This window comes from Rhinolophus hipposideros (genome assembly GCF_964194185.1).
Source record: "Rhinolophus hipposideros genome assembly, chromosome: 15".
Classification (NCBI taxonomy): Eukaryota; Metazoa; Chordata; class Mammalia; order Chiroptera; family Rhinolophidae; genus Rhinolophus; species Rhinolophus hipposideros.
This window is the reverse complement of record NC_138061.1, coordinates 48,065,022-48,083,147: the sequence shown is the minus strand read 5'-3', so window position 1 is coordinate 48,083,147 and position 18,126 is coordinate 48,065,022. Positions and strand designations below refer to the sequence as shown.

Genomic DNA, 18,126 nt, shown 5'->3' with positions numbered 1-18,126 from the left:
CTTTAGAAATAAATTAGAAAGTAGGTTAGTATGCCAACGAGGTGGAATGATCAATTTTTTTTAGTGGCCTAAATTCTTCGAGGCCACAGGAATGAAGGTGGGCTTATCCGCCTGCTTTCCCAAGCTGGAAGTAGCTGTGTGTATTACCGTTTCTAGACCTGGTCTTGCTGTGGACAGTCTGGTATGGGCAGCGCTGCCTGCCCCCTCTTGTTTACAGAATCGATGGGACAAATTGAGGTGCTTTTGACCAGCTGCCAGAAGGGAGAATTCAGGGATACAGACATGCTCAATAAATACATCTGAATGGAAGAGACTGGAATTGGTGCTAGCTATACGCATACAGATTTTGTCACTTTCTGTTCATGAACTAGGTTATTGGTGTTCAAAGCTCAGCAGGTAGACCTGGGTTTTAGAAGCCACCTGCTCTGCTCTAACTCTCTGTGGGAATTCAGGGCATTTTATCATCGTTCTGGGCCTGTTTCTCCCCCTGCTCTTCCTATTCCTCTTCTACCTGTAAGATCGTTGGATAATATGACCCACTAGAAGGATTTCTTGGGCTTCTAGGGGGCATGCGTCACACTCTGAGAACCACTGTGATGAAGCAGATGAGACATTCTAGAAAGGAACCCCAAGGTCATCTCTTGGTCAGATAGAGTTAAATGGTCCCTGCGGGGCCCGAGTTGTCATAGGTCATATACATGGCGTGTGTCATATGCTACCATGTGGCGGTGGGTGCTGTGGACATTCCATAACTGTGTCCTGAAGAGGACGGCAGGAACCGAGGGGAACGCAAGGGGCCTCAGGAGGCCCAAATCCTTTCATGGTTCTGCTGACTCTTTCTAAGAGAAATAATGGCTATGAACGGGTTGGCTGCTTACAACGCCTGCCTGCTTGTTCTCGAAACTGGAATTTATTTTCTCTCTCACCAGTGGCTTGGGGTGCCCGGCAAAACGAAGTTTCAGAGGCTAGGACGAGGCAATGGTGGATTTTAAAATATCATTTAGGGGCCCATTATCAGGGCACCACAGAGAGAGCTGGGCACGTGACTCCTGTCACTGGATGGTAATGCTAATCTGATGGCTGCCGTGGGATTTAGTCTCCCCTTGTCATGTGGAAAATACATGCCTCAATTTCAGGATCAGGCCCCAGGCGCCCTGCATACCATAGATTAAGCCCCTCACTATAAAGCCTTTTAATTTACGATGATTTATCAGGGAAAACCGTATTTGCCATGTTGGCTTAGGCATCCCCAATTGGTCATTCCACCACGTCAGGAAGACATTAGTAACCAGAGCCAAAGGGCGAGAGGTCAGACTCACCCGGTTTCCTTTGTCCCCGGGTGGTCCATGTAAACCCTGCCATCAATCAGAGAAATGAAGACGCATTCATGAGAAAACACAGGATGGCCATCTAGTCCTTCCTCCCAGGCTCATAAAGCTCTTCCCTGATGCCTAATTCATCAGAGACAGATTTAATTATTTCCATTTTACAGAAGGGGGATGAAGGGGCTCGAGCAACTCGACCGAGGGCCAAATAGTAAGTTATGGGCAAAGCCCAGAACATGGTTCTGGTTTTCTTGCTCTGCAGCCAACATCCTGCATTCTTCTGATCACTCAAGCTGAGAAGTGGTGGGTGCAGAGGACCCGGTCTGGGCAGAGCGCTCTCCTGGCAGAGAAGGTGTTCACATGGCTCTGCTGCCAGGCTCTTGCTAGGAGGAATGACTGCCAAGCTCCTCAGACCCTCTTTGCGAGGTGCAAGCTGTTCTCCATGTCTCCAGCTATGAGGGGAATGAAGAGGCCAAGGCTGGCTGGGGTTGCAACTCAGGCAGAGCCAAGTCGCCTGGGAGGCCGAGCATGGACCCGGCAAACAGACCCACAACCTTCAAGTGGGTGGGAAACACAATTCTGCTTCTCTTAGGCAATCAACTTTTCTAACAATGCAACGGGAACAAGTGCTGTGATGGGAAGCCTGTCCCTTGGGAAAGCTGCTCCTCTCATGAAGTGTCTCCTTCTTTCATCACAGCGGTCTGGATTTGTTTCTGCCCATCCCAACCCACCCCTTGAGGTCAGGGGCTGTGACACATTCATCCCTGAGATCCCCACTGCTTTGAACACAGAGGCTTACGGTGGAAGGGGCTCATGATGTATTTGCTACCTCCCATCAGATGGTCCACATGGCTGAGGACGTGGTCCTCCAAGAGGGGCCATGTGTCCCAGGGTTTGCCTTGAGCAGTGCCCAGCAGGGACATTCTAGCACGTAGACCAGTTGGCTGCTGGCAGCTTCCTCTGGCATAGAAAGGAGCATTCTTGCTTGGCTCTAGATGTTTTGCTGCAGGCTCCGGGTATTATTTTGACAGTGTTTCTGGTGGTGGACGGGGTGGGTGAAGAGAAACCTCCGATCCCGTGACTTACAGGAAGCCCAGCTGCTCCCGTTGGTCCTGTCATCCCAGGGTCGCCTTTGCTGCCCTGAAACAGGAGAAAGAAACCCATGAGCCCTCCCTGGCATAGTAACAACCTTCCATCAACTGATTTCTGTTTTAAACCTGGGCTACCTCTCCAGAGCCCTCCAGGAAGCAAGGGCTGAGCAGAGAGAGGGTTGGGGTGACTGGTGTGGACTCTGCTCCGGGAGCGGGCTTGGCGACCCCTCACTCTCCCTCCAGCACAGCCTGTTTCCCAAGGTCCTCCAGAAGGACCTGGCAGTGTCCTGGGGTTACTTGCTGGCCCAAAGCAGAAGACGGAAAGGAGAATAAGGAGAGGAAACAGGCATGAACATGAAGTCAGGGAGGAGAGAAAGGGAAGGGAAAGAGAGCCGTGATTTCTTTTTTGAAGCCTCAAGTGTCACCCCTCAGAGCAACCATCCTGGTTGGATGAGGGCTGTTGCTCCAGTTAGGAGGAATGGATGAGGGCGGAGACTTCTGGGGCTCCTGCGGTGACCCCGTGTGTCCCAGGTGCCAGGGCTGAGGACCGGAGGCTGAGAAGGACCACCCAGGCTCACTGAGTACTCACCCTCTCGCCCTTTGGTCCCGCTGGGCCTGGAACTCCAATTGGTCCTGGAGTACCCTGAGGAAGTTGAAAGAAAGCAGAGGTGAAGGCCCTGCCACCGGAGGGAGCCCTGGGAGTCCCGCCCGATGCCTGGAGAGGATCAAAGTCCAGAGGCCCAGTTTTCAGGGTTGGCGAGGCCAGGCTCATTCAGGGCAGTCATTTGACTGGGCCATGTTCCTGTTGGGTTTGGGGACCTCGGGGACAGAGTGTCTCCCCCTGCCTCAGAGCCAGATTTGAGGAAGGAAACCCTTTCACTTCACAACCAAGCTTGCCAAGGCTGAAAACGGTAGGAAACAGTTGCTTAGTTTGCTCCCAGAAGCGCTTGGGAGGGAGTTGACACCATCCCAGGGGTGGGGAGGCCAGGGGCTGGTACCCCTTTGCTGTCACAGCTCCACATGCAGCAGGAGGGTCTTCATGCCACAGAGACCAATGCAGACGCACACACAGGCAGGCGTGGGAGGGTCATTCAGCCACCGCCCACCCCACTGCCCTCATTTTGGGCCCCTGGCCTGGCTTTCAGCCTCTTGCCAGACCTTCTGTTCCCACTCCCAGGCCCTATGGACAGGCTGGACTGGAGAATAAATATGTCCCGGATGTCTCCTGACACTTGCCTGGCAGGGAGGTGTGTCATAAGCTCTTGTCACTCAGTGCTGTGGAGGTGGGGGCAGCTGGAGCTATGGAAGCTGCGTTGTTTAGAGATGGAGCAGGACTTGCTGTTGTACAATTAAACATCTTCCCTAGGCTCCTAATTCACTGCCCGTCTAGATGGAGTCTGCATTCCAGAGCTTCCTATTGCTCTGCCTCAGTGTGTGTATTTCCCGCTCAGACATGAGGAAATGGGGCTGGGCGTATGGGCAGTTTCTGGTGTGCTAGGTGTAGCTGTGCAAGGCAGGGCAGGAGCAAGCAGGGAAATGCTGATTTACTTTCCTCCCTCCCCGAAAGAACAAGATATTCTCGGCACTCCCTTTGTAGCGATGAGGTAGGAAGGAAAGCTGTGGGCATCGGTGACAAGAGCACACCAAAAGAAAAAGAGGCCAGATGAGAGCAATGGTTCAGAACAGGGCTCTGGAGTTACCAGCCAGCTCCAAGTCCTGCCTTGAAGGCTTATAAACTCTGAGATATTGGAGCAGTTTCTTGGCCCTCCTGAGGTCAGTTTTCCCACCTGTAAAATGGGGACGATAACACGAGTGTCTGCCTCTCAAGCTGCTACCAGGTTAAAATGGATGAATGCATGTCACACATGTGGTGCTTAGAAAGTGCCCAATAAGCATTGGTATTGGCAGGGTAGGATTATTTTTCTCATACAAATGTTCCTTTAAGATTGTGATATCGATTTTATGAACAAAATAAAACCTCAGGTCCAACGGGACAGGATATATGAATTTGTACCGCTCTCCACTGTCCAACCTGAATGGAACAAGTAGTTGAGAGGAAAGCCTTGGTTTCTCTGATTCCAGCCACAGATCATCCCCTTAGCTCTGACTGGTTACCTAGGAAAGGTGTGCTAGGTGTGAGGAGGATGGAAAGGGCAGGACTGTGATGGAGTAGCCAAAATGTATTAATGCGTAGAAAATGGGTATGTTCTCCATAGGTGAGAGTCTGTCATTTTAACTCCAGAAACGTGTAGTGAGGAGGCATGAGAAAGGCCTGCTGCCACTCAGCTTTACACCTCCCTCTGGCCTGCGTGCATGTTCTCCCCTCCACAAGGGAACCTTGTCAGTTCTCGTCTTCCCCCAAGAGTCACTCCAGCCAGCTCATTAGAACGTCATCTTCTGGGCAGACCATGTGTCTGTGGCCTCAAAAGTGTCCTGCGAGGGCAGAGCTCACTTGCTGGCTGGAAGGGGCTGGCACACAGATGGCTCTGGTTGTAACTCCCGGGCAGGGAAGTCCAGCCTTCTGGACCTTGATGGTCAGTGCTCCCAGCACCACGGGAGCGACAGGCTTCAGTGGGGAGTACCACTGCTCTGAAGACCTTATGGGGTGCTCTGGGAGGGGAAGTTGGAGGTGGAGAGGAGGGACGTTTTTTCTGATGCTTCAGTTGTTTGTTTGTCACAAAAGGGCCAGGTAGTTCTAGCCATGAGTAGGTGATGGCTGTTTTCTGGAATCAGGAAGAACAGAGAAAAAGGGGACCCAAGTGTTCCTCAGTTTGCTCTGTATAAACCTCCTTGTTGGGTGGGGTGACTGTGGTGCAACAGGAAGTGAAAGGTGTGGTTGTAACATGCCCCCAGAACTCTGAGCTGGGACTGGCCTGTGTGCCCCTAGATGTGGCACCTGCCCTCACCTGTGCATGCTGTCCCCACCCCCATACACCCCAGCCTGGTGGCTGCACAGGACGAGGAAGCCCCCGTGGGCAGACAGGAGATGGCCAGAGCTCACAGTACAAAGACAACACAGCATGACGGGCACACACAGACACTGTTGTGTTTGGTGGGGACGAGTCATAGCCCAAACCCCCGGGGCTGGGCTCCCAGGCTGAACTCAGCATTCATTTAGAAACAGGGTCTGTGCTGCTGGAGTGGAACTCCCTGTCCACAGTCACGGTCTGGAAGTTCAGATCCGAGGCCCCAAATTTGGGTGCGTACTATAAGCAAGAGGATTCAGATGAATCCAAAGGGTCAAGAAGCCAGAATAAGCATTTCTGTACTGAGCATAGATGGTACATTTCTGGTGTCAGTGGTGGGCTAAGGCATGACTCACTGGGAAAACGAGGCCACAGTGGGACAGACGAGAGGAATCACAGGCCAGGGGTGGGGTGGGGTGGGGTGAAGGGTAATGGAGAAGTGACACTCACCGGTGGCCCAGGCCTGCCGTCCAAACCTGAAGCTCCCTGGACGAAGGGAACAGTTTGACCAGAAGGAGGGGAAGGGAGGAATGGGAGGGAGAAAAAGGGACCAGGGAGGGAAGAGGTGAGTGAAGCAGTGACTCTGGACAGACATAAATGCTGGTAATCAAACAAAACGGGAGAAGTAAGCTTGGGAGGACAGGTAATGGTATTCACATGGAAACCAACAAAACATGGAGACACTGAATGCAGTGTGGCTGACTGCCGGCTGAGCAGGTTGGGTGGAGACCAGTGCACATGCTGTTCTGACCCTCTGCATCCCCTGTGCCCTCTCTCCTTTTATCCCCTCTCAGCTCCGGGGAAACGGACACAAAGTGAACCCGTTGGGAGATGTCTGGAACCCGAGCCACCGAATCCTTCCCTTGTCCCTTCCCACGGGAGGGACAAACCTATGTGGAGGGTGGGGCCCTGGTGAGGGTGATCTTCCCAGCCTATTTTACATACTTGTTGAGACTAGGCCACACTGGGGGGACCCTGAGAGGCTCAGCACTGAGTTTCAGCAGCCGGCTTTGAAACCTGAGAAAACACTGGCCTACCTCTACCTCTGCCGGGTGGGAGGAGTCGGCCCGTCAATGATATTACTAATGATTCCTGACAGGTCTCTGAACCTTCACAGTTTGCAAAGCTCAACACAAACCCAACCCAACCATACAATCCCACACAAGGGCTCCTTTATGGGAAAAGGCTTTGGGGACAGCTGACGGGGACAGAGGTCTAAGGCCACGCATCCCCTGAAATTCACTGGCTGGCAGGTGGGATGCTGTTGAGCCCCATGCGCATCTCATGAGGTACGCGGTGGGAATGGAGCTCTTTTCTAGTGTTGGGCTGTAAAGCTACCCCTGCAACCTGCTTAAGAGTTACTGCTAATGACTCCAAGCAGTCGGGGAGAAGGCAGGGGGACACGTTAGCCCAGTAAGGACTGAGTCCTCGAAAACTGCTTCCACTGAGCCTCAGAAATGAGCCTTGGCCTCGGGATTTTAAAGGTGGGAGAATGCCCCCAGGAAAGGAGGTCGGGGGGCTGCCTCCTCCTAAGGAAGGGGTACTGGGTAGTAGGTTCCTACACGTCTTTGCTTCTTAGTTTTAGAACCACATGATTCTGGGATGATCTTGACTCAGAGCTTAGAGAGCCCTGGTTCTCAATCCCAGCTGCAACATGAAGGTGTCCTGAGGGCAATGTAAAATAATACAGATGCCCGCGCCTCCCCTCCCCCCCATTCAACCAAAGTGTCCAAGGTGAGGTCAGGGTACTGGCAAGTTAGCAAAGCTTAGGTGACTCCAATGTGCCGCCAGTGTTGAGAACGACTTGTGTCGGGCAAATAGGAAGAAATCAATAGGATATGTCTGGAAAAACAGGCCGTTAGTATATGGAATAACATATGGTGGAGAAGCCTAACAACAGAACTGTAGCTAAATATTCACAAACTTTGTCTACGTAGCATTAACAGTGAGTTATCTTGAGAGATTGAGCAGAAGGCATGAACTGGAGGTCGTCAGCCCCTATGTGGGCCACTGACGTATTTTGTATGGACAGCAGTGTTGCAAGTAATTTTGATTTAATGTTAGAAAATAGGGAGATTTCACCTAAAATGCTAAATGTCCCGCTTCCTTTGAAAAAAGACAAGATTCCCAAATCCTGGCCCCTCATGCTCCCAAGGCGTCAGACAGCTGAACTGAGAAGGGGTGGCTCTCCTTAAAAAGGAGCGCATGGTTGTGCTGTGCCACTGTCCCCATCACTCCGTACTGTCTCTCTGAAATCCATGCTAATTGTCACTGACGAATATGCCAGCTCTGTTGTTTCCTCAAGCTAGCAAAAAGATTTCTCTGTACCCATACCTCTAGCAAAAGCAGAAAAATTAAAGCTAGACTGGGTATTTTGTCTTTCCTCTGGCATTTTCTTTTGTTGATGTTACCTGCTTGGTCTCCGTGCCATTTGCATGTCAACCCCTAACTGAATTCTCCATGTCTACTAGGGTTGTTGGCCCCACGAAGGTGGAAAAGGAGAGATTTGTGGTTGAGTGGGGGCAGGAAGGCGCTTTAATAGTAAGGAATAGGAATTGTTCCAGACACAGCTTCAGACATGGGAAAATGTCTGCTAAAGTCATCAGTTTTCTGTAGTCTGTCAAGCGAATCAGCTCCTTCAACGTTCCTACATGTGATGCACTAGCCAGGGTGTACTCGTGCCTGCTGCTCTTGCTTTTCGTTGCTGGGATTCCATTAACCAGACCTTCCAACTCTGCCAAGCGGGGGTAATGGGGCTTCCCATTTCCGCCTGCTCTTTATGGCTTCCCGGGGTGGGAACTGGCCTGGTGCCTGGGGCAGAGGAAGCCCCAGGGCCGGAAAGAGCCCCTGGCGAGGCCGTGGCCTCCGTGGAGCAGCCTGGGGCCCAGTCTGGCCACTAACTTCATATGTGACCTCAAGGGACTCACTTTCTTCTCCGGGCTCAGCAGTAAAGTGATTGGATGGATCAGTGAAATCCTTCCCAGCTCTTGAAAATCAAACCAAAAGGAGTGCCCCCTCACTGGGGTGTGAGGGAGGAGGGAGCCCAAGGTGGTGGGATGTGCTCACCTGCATGAGGTGACCAGGTCATCAGCCACTGAATCTTGGGGCAACAAGATTGGCCCAGCCCAGCCCCACGTCTGGAAAGGCCTGAGCACGCCCCTGCCCTGACCAGGGGCCTCTCACCCTGGGTAGGCTGAGATCAGACATCTCAGGGAACTGAGAGCTAAGTGGCCTTAGCCAGTGGTCACCAGAGAATCTGACGTGACACGTTTTTCTGCTGGGGCCAGTGCTTAAGAGCAGAGAACAAGGGAGCACCCAAGTTCTCCCAGCATGGCCACTGCAAGGGCAAGCTTTTACTGCCTCCGAATCAGGCCCCCTTTGGCTCTCCAGCTGGGTGTTGTTTGGGGTGGAGCGCCCTGTCTTATGCGGCTTTGCGTTTGCCCCACACCTAGGCCAGGGCCTGGCCCAGAGGAGGCCTTCAGTAAGAGAGTTAGAGCCTCTGGTCTTGCCCAGGTGGGAAAGCAAAACCACATGGAGCTCCGGAATGCTTAGAACTTTAGGAGCTCGAATCTTCCAGCAGCCTTCTCCCGGGGCCCCGCCCAGCACCCTGTCACGACTACCCAGCTGGGCCTCTCACTGCGGTCTTGCTGGGTTCGAGATACTTACGGGTAATCCCAGAGGACCTCGGTCTCCTTTTTCTCCCTGGACACCCTTCTCTCCTTTTGCTCCATCTCGTCCTGCTTCCCCCTAAAGGAAAGGGAGATGGGAGAGATCACAGGACGGCATGTCTCAGACAACTTGTTCTTGCATTCTGAGGTCCCGGAGATGGGAGTGGGTATAGAGGAGGTAGAGGGGGCGGCCCATAGGTAGCAGGTTGGGGGCTCTAAGAATCCCAGAATTCTCATCCTGGCTCTGCCTCAGCAAGAGTCCCGTCTCCCTGTGGTAACTTTGAGGTCCCCAAAGAGAAAAGAGATGGTGGAGTGGAGACAAATGCACAGGGCAGTTCCAGGTTAGGCTTTGGCATAGGTGACTCTTTGCATGGCGGGAAAACTGGGACCTTCAGAGACTGGCTGGCAGATGTCTGAAATGCCACCACTGGAGCTCTAAGCTCCCAAACTTATCAGGAGAAGAAACTGCCCAATAGTCCCCTGAAGAATATTAGAGCAGGAGGGAAGGGCCATTGTCATTCCAGCAGCCTCTCGCCCCGCTTAGCTATCTGAAATGCTTTCAGGGGAGATTGGGAGGGCTCCACTCCAGAGTCCGGCAGACTTAGTTCCCGGAAGCTTCTCACACCACGCCGCTCTGTATCCCACCTATACTTCAGGGGCAGTGAAGGGTCTGGGGCAATTACATGGGAAAAGGATTCCATCATTTATTAAGAATTTAACCTGACACTCTGTAGGGTCAATTGATGGATGGGCAAATTCTAAATCCAAAACATGCCCAGTGTCAATGGTGGATGTGAAAGGAACCAGAGGACTTCATTCTGTACTGATCCTACCCCACTGGCTGGAGTGTCACACGACTCCATTTAGGGAAGGAGTCAGCTGGGCTGCCCACCTCTGAAGCCCTTTCCCTGTTTTCTGCCCTCGCTGACACAGTCCCCTTCCTCCACCCCCTCACCCAGTACCTGTCACATGACTTCTTCTTACCTTTGGTCCAGGAATGCCTTGGAGCCCCTGCATTAGGAATCAAAACAGAGGGCCTCAGAACTGCATTTCTGGGTAAGTCAAAACAGTCCTTGTCCGCAAGTTGGACCACAAAAGGGCAAGCGCTTGGAGCCAGAGCCTGGCCTGGGGCCCCTGTCCAGGGGAAGGAGAGGGAATACTAAGAGGGGTCCTGCTTGGGGTTCCCTGGGGTGGGGTCTGAACCAGACTTCCCCAGTCAGAGACTGACAGAAAATCTTTCTGTGGCCCCCATGGCTGACCTAGAGTCTCATGAAAGGATTTCTCAGGGGAAACACAGCAAAAGTTGAATAAATTAATATATGCAAAATGCTTAGAGCAGTCTCTGGAACATAGTAAGTTAAAATAATTGTTGGTTATTATCATTACTACTGCTACTACTTCTACCAATGACAGTGGGTGACACTGTGTCACGGGAACCATGAACCCACAGAGGCCAGGCCCAGCCTCCATTGGTTTAAGATGCTTGGGGGCCCTTCAGGTGTAATGCAAAAGGGTCCCTTTAAAGACCTTGTCTTCTCGTTGGAACCATTGAAAGGCCCATCGAGTGGGGCTTGTTTTTCTTTTTTTAAAATTAGTTTCAGGTGTCCAAAACAATGTACTAGTTATACACCGTAGTCAGTGGGGCTTGTTTATAATGAGTCACTTTTCATTTTAATCCTAGCCTTCTAGCCAGCTGGTTAGCACGAAGAAGGAAGGGGAAGAGCCAATGTCTGATGGCAAAGGGCAGAGCTTAGTGACAGAGCAACTCTTGCAGGGCAGTGGGACCAGACCCAGGGCTGCCAGGCCTGTCAACTGTTTCCAGGAACCCGGGCAATGCCCAGGCTCCTTAGTGTTACAGAAGTGGTGCCTGTTTAACATGGAAGAGAAAAGAAGTACGGAGGGGTTTGTGGATGAGAAAACCCCACCCTGGGAGGAGAAGGTGACAGGGACCTAATCCTCCACCATGGGAAGGGGACCTTAAAGACCCAACCACTGTGGGCTAAAACACTGACAAGCCCTCCAAACTTACCGGAGGTCCGGGAGGCCCCTCTGGCCCTGCTGGCCCAGGTACCTAGAAGTCAAAGGGAGACGGTTAGCCCACCCCTGATATGCTCTAAGGGGTCCTGCCTTCTGACACGGCCCAGGTCTGGCTGAGGATTGCAAAGCCAGAAGCCAGAACTGCCAGGCACACTGTTTCCCAAAAGAAGGCTTAGAACACGTGACAAACTCATAGTAACTCATGAGCCTTTACGAAGGTGAAAAAAAAGAAAAAAGCTATTGCCAGGAAATGTCGTTGAAGCATCTATTCTTCCAGACTTTTTTTTTTTTTTTTGAAAAACCAGAAAATCTGGCAGTACTACTGGGTTCTTGCTTATGCATAGCAACAGTTGCCTGGAGCGGAATGCAAGCTTTCCCCTCCAGGTGGGGCACGAGAGCAGCAGTTTACGGCAGTCCCAACCATGCCCTAGTGTCTTTATCCCGGACCTCTGTGTTCATCTGCATTTGAGACCTCTGCCTTTAAGGAGCAGAGATTGGGGATCTGGAATTGGGGGGAGGCTGATATATTGCCGAAGCATATTCCTTAAGTCCCCCCAGGTTTGTAGCTGAGGCTGCTGGTCTCTGTTTCCCTGGAGGGCGGTTGAAGTAGAAGAGATTTGAACTGGAGAGAGGATGGGGAACCCATGTCAGTCTTCCTTTCTGTGGAGGATGGGGTTCAGTGCAGATTCTGTCTCTGATAAAGATGGAAATCCTTTTGTCTACAGTCAGCCACCCAAGAGGCAGGAAGGAGACCTGCCTGCTCATCTCTGAGCTGCTCATCCCACTTCAGTGTCAGGGCTTTTTTCACCTTCCCAGGGATAAAATCCCCTGGCGTGTGGCCAGGGTAGGGACCGTCTGCCAGGTCACCATAGAAGGAGCCTCTGCACTGGGCAGATGGAGACCCCTAACATTCCTCGGACCTGTGGACATTTTTAGCTCCAAAAGACAGGTTCTCTGTAGGGAACTCAATCTTTGGAAACTCTAAAAAAAAGAAAATGACTGCTGTTTTTCCTTATTATAACTAACGAATTCATGTATGCTGATTGCGGTGGTGGTTATGTAAATCTATGCACGTACTAAAATTCATAGAAATGTATACACTCCCCCAAAAGTCAATTTTACTATATGACAATTTTAAAAAATTAAAGTAATACAGACCATTAAAATAGTTTATAAATTAAAAAGAATTGGAAGAAGGAAAAGGAATAAATATCTTAGTACTGCTAATATTTTGCTTTATTTCCTTCCACTCTTTCTTGATGCATAAAATGTATTTGAATATATGTGCATACTTATGATATTATGTATCATATTACATGATATGTGTTGTGCATTATATATCATAATATATGTAAAATTTGATGCTCTGCTCTTTTTCAATGAATACAAAGCCCATTCCCCATGTTTTGGATGTTGCCCACAAGCTTCTTTTTAATGTCAATGGGCTATTCATTGAGTGGAAGGAAAATGGGTTACTGCCCAGCCAGCGCTTGGAGCAGTGCTTGGCACAAGGAACGCTCTCCAACGTGGGGACCGTTATTACCACCAGTATTATTATTACCATGAGTTATTTAATCATTTCCTTCTTGTTAGACATGGCTGTTTCCAATTTTGACTTTAAATACGTCTGGAAGGAACATTTTTGGGTATAATGCTTTTCCTGCATTTTGGAGCATTTCTTTAGGAGGCTACCCATCTCCAAATAAGTAACATACATGTTATATAATCAGATCTGTTTCACTAAATGCAGACAGGGTTTGGTGACACTGACGATGACAGGAGCCAGGGGACTTCTCTGGAGACTGAGAAGGCTTGGTGGTCTCTCCCTTTGCTCTGTGGTGGTGTCTGGGTGGCCCCAGGCTCTCCTACTCAGCAGTCTCTCCCTCATGTATCCTTGACTTCTGTTGCTTTCCTGGCTCTGTCCCTTGAACCTACAAATACACCCAATTCTCTCCCATCTTACGAGACCCTGGCCTCCATCGTGACTGCCTCTCACTCTACTGTCCTCTCCTCTTTCCTTCACCACACGTCTCAAAAGAATAAAGCCTCTCTCTGAAAAGCCACCTCCAGAGCTTTTAGGCAAACTCCTACGATGTCTGCAAGACCCTGCTCAAATGACCCATTGTCTGGGGTGCTCTCTTGACTCCCTGAGCTGCTACCATTCTAGTGCCCACTACTGGGGACTGTTTGCAGCACAGGCACAGTTCTGTTTATTTTCTGTCTCTAGGCGGTAACACTGGGAATGAAACATGGTGGGTGCTTGGTGAATGCTGTCGAGGAACTTGATTAAAGGGAAAACTATGGAGAGACCAGGGGCTCGATGGCCCAACACTGTGGTGCTCAGTGAACAGTCAACGTATTGCCCCATCCTTGAGTCAGGCAGTTGCGAGTTTCATTCTAGAGCACGGAAATGCTGTGCACACTGGACAGACTGGTGTGCCGAGGTCCCTGTTAAATACCACCCCCCAACACAAAAAGCAGAGCAGATACCACTTACCTCCACTCCTGGGTCACCTTTCTCCCCGGGTTCTCCTTTTTCTCCCTGTGGACACAAAATACCATGAAGTGGATGCCAGAACTTCGGGGAGTCTGGCACAGACACACCCTTACTTCTTTGACAATCCAGACCAGGACTAGACTAGGCCTAGGTGTGGGCAAGGAACACCGTGGAGGCTGTGGAGGGGGTCAGCCCGAAGGAGGAAGATGGAGCAGAGAGCCTGTGACCACTGCCTTTTAAGGCTGAGGTTCCAGCCTGTGGAGGAGAGGCGGGGACTCTGTACGGCCCTGCGGGGCCAGGCCCCAGGTGGACCTGTGACTTGTTTCGAACCAATAGAATACAGCAAAGGTGACGGGATGGCACTGGGCGATTGTTACAAATTATAACATACATATGGTACACACATGGTAACATATAACATGTTAAGATTACACTATACATATGTGACACACAGAGCTCTGTCTTGCTAGCAAAGCTGAGAGACTTCTGCTGGCCTTGGCCTTGAAGAAACAAGCTGCTAGAATGGGAACTGCCTGCTGGGGGAAGGCTGTGTGGCAGGGAATTGTAGGCAGCCTCTAGGAGCAGAGACTCAGTCCTACCCCAGCAGCAGCGAGCTTGGAAGGGGACCCCAGTTCTAGATGAGAATGCAGCCAGCTGACACCCTGACTATAACCTTGTGAGGCCCTGGGTAGAGGACCCAACTGACACGTGCTTGGACTCCTGACCCACAGAAACTGACATTCAAATGTGTGTTGTTTTAAGCTGCTAAATTGGGGGCGGTTTCTTACTCAGCTCCAGAAAATGAATCTGGCTTCAGAGGCAGAGCCAGGGCGAGTGGGGAGATGCTGACGACGGAGCTTGCACAGTACACCCAGGAGCACTCCCTCCAGCTTGGAGCTGCTCCACAAAGGAGGGGACATGTCGAGAGGCAGTGAGCTGCCTCCTGTTCTGGCTGAGTGAGGTAGCCATAGTTGGTGGCCGCCAAAAGGTCCCTGCACTGGGTCAGACCTGTGAGGTTCTTCCCATCCCCACCCAGGAGAGGAGAATTCTGGGTCCAAGATTCTAGCGCTTTTGAACTTTGTTGGCGCCTGAAGACGGAAGCCTCCAATCTGTGAACTGAGAGAACTGGACCCTCTGTTTACACTCACTGACCCTCGGAAAGTAGCTGCTCATCAAGAGGACCCCGACTCAGGCCTGGCAGGCAGTCTGGGGTTACTGCGGCCTCACTGCAGGGCCAGGCACCCGCTAGCAGTGAGGGGCACCATGGTCACGTGCCCTGGCCTACAGCTGCCTGCGGACCACCTGGATACCCAGACCTCTCGCCTTACTGTAAATCCCGGGAGCCCAATAGGGCCAGGCAATCCTGTCGCTCCGGGTCTCCCTTGGCCACCTGGTTCTCCTTTCTCCCCAGTTGGGCCATCTAGACCCTAAGGACCGACAAAGATCTCTGTTAGTCAAGCACAAGGTTGTCACACTGAGTGTCGTGACCAAATGTGGCATGCACGCATGGCTCCCTTCCTCCAAGGGCAGGTGTCTAGGATGGTGCCCATTTCACAGACAGAAACCACTGAGGCCCAGAGAAAGCTCCCAAGGCAAGGCAGTGGCCTCGCTGGAGTGGGCTAAGACCTCTTTTTTTGTACAAGCAACCTTTCCTGGGTAGAGGGCTTCTGGATGCGTTCCCAAGAGGCAGTTTTAGACCTATCGCTTCATCTCTTTCCCAACAACCCAGCCAGATATCCAGGGAAGGCATTAGGATGCCCATTTTAGAGACGAGGGAACTGAGGCTCTGCCAGGCTCAGTGGTTTTCCTGAGGACTCAGACAGGAGATGACAGAATAGGACCCAGGTCTCTTGAGCTGGGAAATGGCCTTCATAAAGTGAATGGCTTGAAGGGGACTCAGGTGACGCCCCTGCCCCCAACCCCCGGCTCCCGGTTTGCAGTCCAGGCTGCAGCTGGCGTAGTGCAGGGCCAGCATCATGCCGGGGGCGCATGCAGAAGGGCAAAGTCGGCTCCCGCCAGCCCTGGCACTCACCGGTGGGCCTGCCTGCCCCGTCTCCCCTTTTTCCCCCTTCTCTCCCAGGCTCCCCGGGTGTCCATCTTCTCCCTTGATTCCTGCTGGCCCAGGCTTTCCTGGGGGGCCTTGGGGACCAGGAGGGCCCATGTCTCCTGGTTTGCCTCGAGGTCCCTTTAGAAAATATCAACAACACTTATTAGATATGCTAATGGAGAAAACAGGGGAGAGAACTTGAAAGAATGGGTGGCCTAAAGGACTTTGTGGTGTTTAGTTGGACCAGGCAGAGAGCCTGTCCCACTCCCTGAAGGGGTCCGAGGGCCCTCAGCCACCAGGCCCAGCCCATCCCAGAGTGGGTCTGCTGGCTCCTCTGGGGGCTCAGCAGGCCTTTATAAAGTGGGGCTTTACACTGTGGGGCTCAGCAGGGCTTCTGCAGGGTGACTCCCCTCTTTCCTTCCCCCACCCCCAAGGCATATACCTGGGCTTCTTCCAGAGCCTCTCCCCTCTCACCCCCCAGGACAAGGACCCCTTCAGAGGTTTGTCTGGGAATGCCTGTTCTTACCTTTTCCCCATCGTGTCCGGGAGGGCCTGGAAGTCCAATCTCCCCCTGTAGCCAGAACAACTAACGGTCATTCTCAGAACAGAGAAGAATGATAGCGGTCACTTACGCATTCTGCGAGCATTCTGGCTCCGCAGTCCAAGTTTTACCTCCAACCTCGCACTGCTGCTGCCACTGAGGGCCCTGGGCACTCAGCCCAGCTCGCCTATCCTGATGCCCCACCCAGAACTCCTTTCACCTTCACATCACCCCAAGCCCCTTCTTTAGGTCAGGGAGGGAGACAAAGGAGGTATGGCCTCTGTCTTTGAGGTCAGGTAACAACCAGCTGCACCACCAAGGCAAAATGATATAGGTACTGTGAGTGGAGCAGAGACGAAAGGACAGTAACTGCTGCGTGAGACATCAGGGGAGGCTCCAAGGAGGAGGTAGCCTTTGAATTGGGCTTGAAATATAGGACTTTGAAAGGGAGGGAAGAGGCGAAGGGACTTCAGGGCAGCAGGCTTCATGAGCAGAGGGCAGAGGGACAGAAATGCACAGCCTTCTAAGAAAAATCAGGGGTTGGGGGCAGAGTATAAAGGAGATCCAAAGCTGGGAAGCGAGGAGGGGTGAGATTAGGGAGGGGTTCAAGGGCCACCTTCCCTGATGGCGGGTTGGGGTCCCTGCTGTAGGTCTGGCTGGGGCAGGGTCTGGGGGGGCAGGCTCCACCACGTCAGAGGGGGCTTTGAGTTATAGGAACCTAAGACAGGCAGCAAGGGAAGAATGGCAGAGCCGAAAGTGGAGGCATGACGGCGGCTGTGATGTGGGCGGGCAGGGCCCGTGGTGCCTTACTACGTTGGGAGGAATTACAGGCCAGAGTGAAGTGGTGGCTCTGGGAAGAGGAGAGGGTGACAGGATGAGGGGTGGCCCTGGGGTCCCACACGCGGAGACACAGTGCCTCTGCAGGGTCTACCTCCCCCCGGCAAGACAACTGTTACCTTCTGGCCTGGGATCCCTGGAGCTCCAGGTGGGCCAATTTGCCCCGGAAGACCAGGGGGACCCTAAGTAAGAAAGAAAAAAAAGACTCAGGAAGAACTTTCCGACTAAGAAAGGGTGGCCTGTCAACAGACGAGTGTATATAGAGGCTGGTATATAGAGCTCCGTCTCTATAAACCACTTCAATGGCAGGAGCACTTTTTGCAAAGGAAATAACACGGGGACTCCACAATGTGAAGCCGATAAGCCCTGAGTGTGTTTGGGTTAAAGTAGGTGCAGGGGGGATCCTAGAGTCACACCCAGTCGCCTTCCCCTAGTCTTTCCTCTCAGGCACCACTGGGGCTCCTGGGCTCCAAGAAGATAAGTCTGACCTCCTCTGACAGTGCCTTAAACATGTCTCCAGGAAACAACCCCAATATCCATCAACAGTGAAGGGCTGGGACAGCCGTACAATGGAATGCTGCTCAGCAATGAAAAAAGAAGCAAGGACTGGTACCTCATGCCACAGCTGAAACCCAGACACCTATGCTGAGCAAAAAGGCCAGATGCAGAGGGCTACGTACTGTGTGACTGCGTTCATAGGAAACTCTAGAAAAGACGCATGTCATCTATGGTGACAGAAAGCAGGTCAGTGGTGGCTCAGGGCTGGGGGGGAGGTGTGGGCCTGACTTCTCAGGCCCATGAAGGAACTTTCTGGAGTGATTGGGTATATACATTTGTCAAAACTCAGCGAACTCTACACCTAAAAGGGATATGTTTTATTGTATGTAAATTATACCTCAAGGTTGACTTTTAAAGAAAAACAAAAGTGTTTCCAGGAGGGTTTTGCTTCCAAAGCTATTTTAAATAATATATGTTAATGTTTCCAAATGAAGTTGATGGATTCCAGAATCACGTGCTTAACACCAGGTTCTGGGATTGGGGCATCATATGATTGGTGCTTGATTCTGGGTCTGTGTCATCCCTCGGTGCGTTCTGTGATACGTGGCCACTAAAACTG

General features: G+C 51.9%; 1 protein-coding gene across 10 annotated transcripts in view; it reads right to left on the bottom strand.

The window, feature by feature from the left end:
* Positions 1-18,126, bottom strand: part of COL13A1 (collagen type XIII alpha 1 chain) — a 144,323-nt gene that overhangs the window by 10,243 nt on the left and 115,954 nt on the right. For 5 of the 10 annotated variants that reach the window (XR_013994938.1, XM_081073525.1, XM_081073517.1 and 2 more), the window contains exons 26-35: positions 17,129-17,191; positions 16,158-16,202; positions 15,617-15,769; positions 13,585-13,629; positions 11,080-11,121; positions 10,035-10,061; positions 9,049-9,129; positions 3,006-3,059; positions 2,412-2,465; positions 1,320-1,355 (exon numbers count right to left, since the gene is read on the bottom strand). Coding sequence is in view for 9 of the 10 variants with exons in the window: in XM_081073525.1 (XP_080929651.1) it covers positions 1,320-1,355; positions 2,412-2,465; positions 3,006-3,059; positions 9,049-9,129; positions 10,035-10,061; positions 11,080-11,121; positions 13,585-13,629; positions 15,617-15,769; positions 16,158-16,202; positions 17,129-17,191 (600 nt within the window). In the remaining variant the exon portion in view is untranslated. Of the gene's footprint in view, positions 1-1,319; positions 1,356-2,411; positions 2,466-3,005; positions 3,060-5,832; positions 5,869-9,048; positions 9,130-10,034; positions 10,062-11,079; positions 11,122-13,584; positions 13,630-14,912; positions 15,012-15,616; positions 15,770-16,157; positions 16,203-17,128; positions 17,192-18,126 lie in introns of all 10 variants that reach the window. The other 5 variants (XM_081073521.1, XM_081073523.1, XM_081073519.1 and 2 more) reach the window with 2 other exon arrangements.